Source organism: Frankliniella occidentalis, unplaced genomic scaffold (genome assembly GCF_000697945.3).
Source record: "Frankliniella occidentalis isolate FOCC.00 unplaced genomic scaffold, Focc_3.1 Scaffold179, whole genome shotgun sequence".
NCBI lineage: Eukaryota > Metazoa > Arthropoda > Insecta > Thysanoptera > Thripidae > Frankliniella > Frankliniella occidentalis.
The window spans coordinates 376,782-377,946 of record NW_026267305.1 but is presented as its reverse complement, the minus strand read 5'-3'; the positions used below and the strand labels follow the sequence as shown (position 1 = coordinate 377,946).

The 1,165-nt window shown below is 46.1% G+C and overlaps 1 protein-coding gene across 9 annotated transcripts in view; it reads left to right on the top strand.

Annotated features, from left to right (window-relative positions):
* The window catches only part of LOC113217543 (probable cytochrome P450 6a18), a 33,269-nt gene that overhangs the window by 8,870 nt on the left and 23,234 nt on the right, over positions 1-1,165 (top strand). For all 9 annotated transcript variants that reach the window (XR_008011654.1, XR_008011653.1, XR_008011652.1 and 6 more), the window contains 3 exons: positions 346-559; positions 637-761; positions 851-987. Coding sequence is in view for 4 of the 9 variants with exons in the window: in XM_052271933.1 (XP_052127893.1) it covers positions 346-559; positions 637-761; positions 851-987 (476 nt within the window). In the remaining 5 variants the exon portion in view is untranslated. The remainder of the gene's footprint in view (positions 1-345; positions 560-636; positions 762-850; positions 988-1,165) is intronic.

Here is a 1,165-nt window from a genome sequence, read left to right as displayed (position 1 = left end):
ACTAATGCGTTAAAATGAAGTATGTTGTGTACTTGTTCCGTTTTGACCTTCGTTGTAGCTCAATTCACCTCATATCACATTTTTCAAATCGATTATATGATCAAATCTGATTTGGTGGACAGTCGAAAAACGTCCAAAATCACGACTATAATAGCCCGGGCATGTTCCTATTCGAACTTTGAACGTCGGGAGGGTTTGGGCGATTATCATTGAGTGCCTGCCGATATTTTGGCGAAGTATTTCGTTTCCAGCACATATACTTTAGGAATTAAGTCCACTGGACAGCAAATATGGCACTTTTTGTGAAATGCACCTTGTATGCGTGTATCTGGTTGACAAATGCAGGTGGAAAGAGCTGCGTCTTCGACTGTCGCGGGCTTTTAATCCATCCCGCGTGAAGATAGCTTTCAGCGATATGGCTACGAGTGCAGACTGCCTGGCTCACCTCATAGCGGGCAGCGAACCGGGCACCAGCCACAACGGCCTGCTGCTCGCCAAGCGGTACACGGCGCACGTCTCTGCCAGAGTCCTGTTCGGCATTGAGTCGCACAGTCTTGAGGTAGGAGTTGCAGCGACAGCAAGACACGAGAATGTTTATGAAAGGGAATAATAAACACTTCGCACCTTCACCCGCAGATTGGATCCCAGCCAGGTGTATTCTACGAAATGGGGCACAAAATATTCAATTGTGATTTCCTTCAAAATATACGATTAATGGTGTTCATTTACTACCGCCCACTGAGCAAACTAATCGGATACAAGTACGACAGAATTTATATACTGTAGCTGAAGGGCATGCTGAGGCACTGGCATACACGTCTGAAGGAATTTTCTCTTTTACGGTATCTAGCATCGTCAGCGAAAGCATAGTCGATTTTTTCCGAAAATTGATTCGCGATTCTGTGGAGTACCGGCACAGAGAAGGGGTGACACGGGAAGACTTCGTGGAACACGCCGCGAAGACCATCATGGTGGACGGAAAAGTCGGTGAGTATAGCATCGACAGCCACTCGCGTGTGATAGTGGGCGATTTGTGATTGAGAGCGGGTGTAAACTGCTGAAAGCCTTCGAAGCCGGCGAGAATTACCAAAAGTATAGCTGCTTTACAATTACATGTACAATGCAATGCTTTTTCTTATGCCTTCTTCTTTATGCCAGGCATATA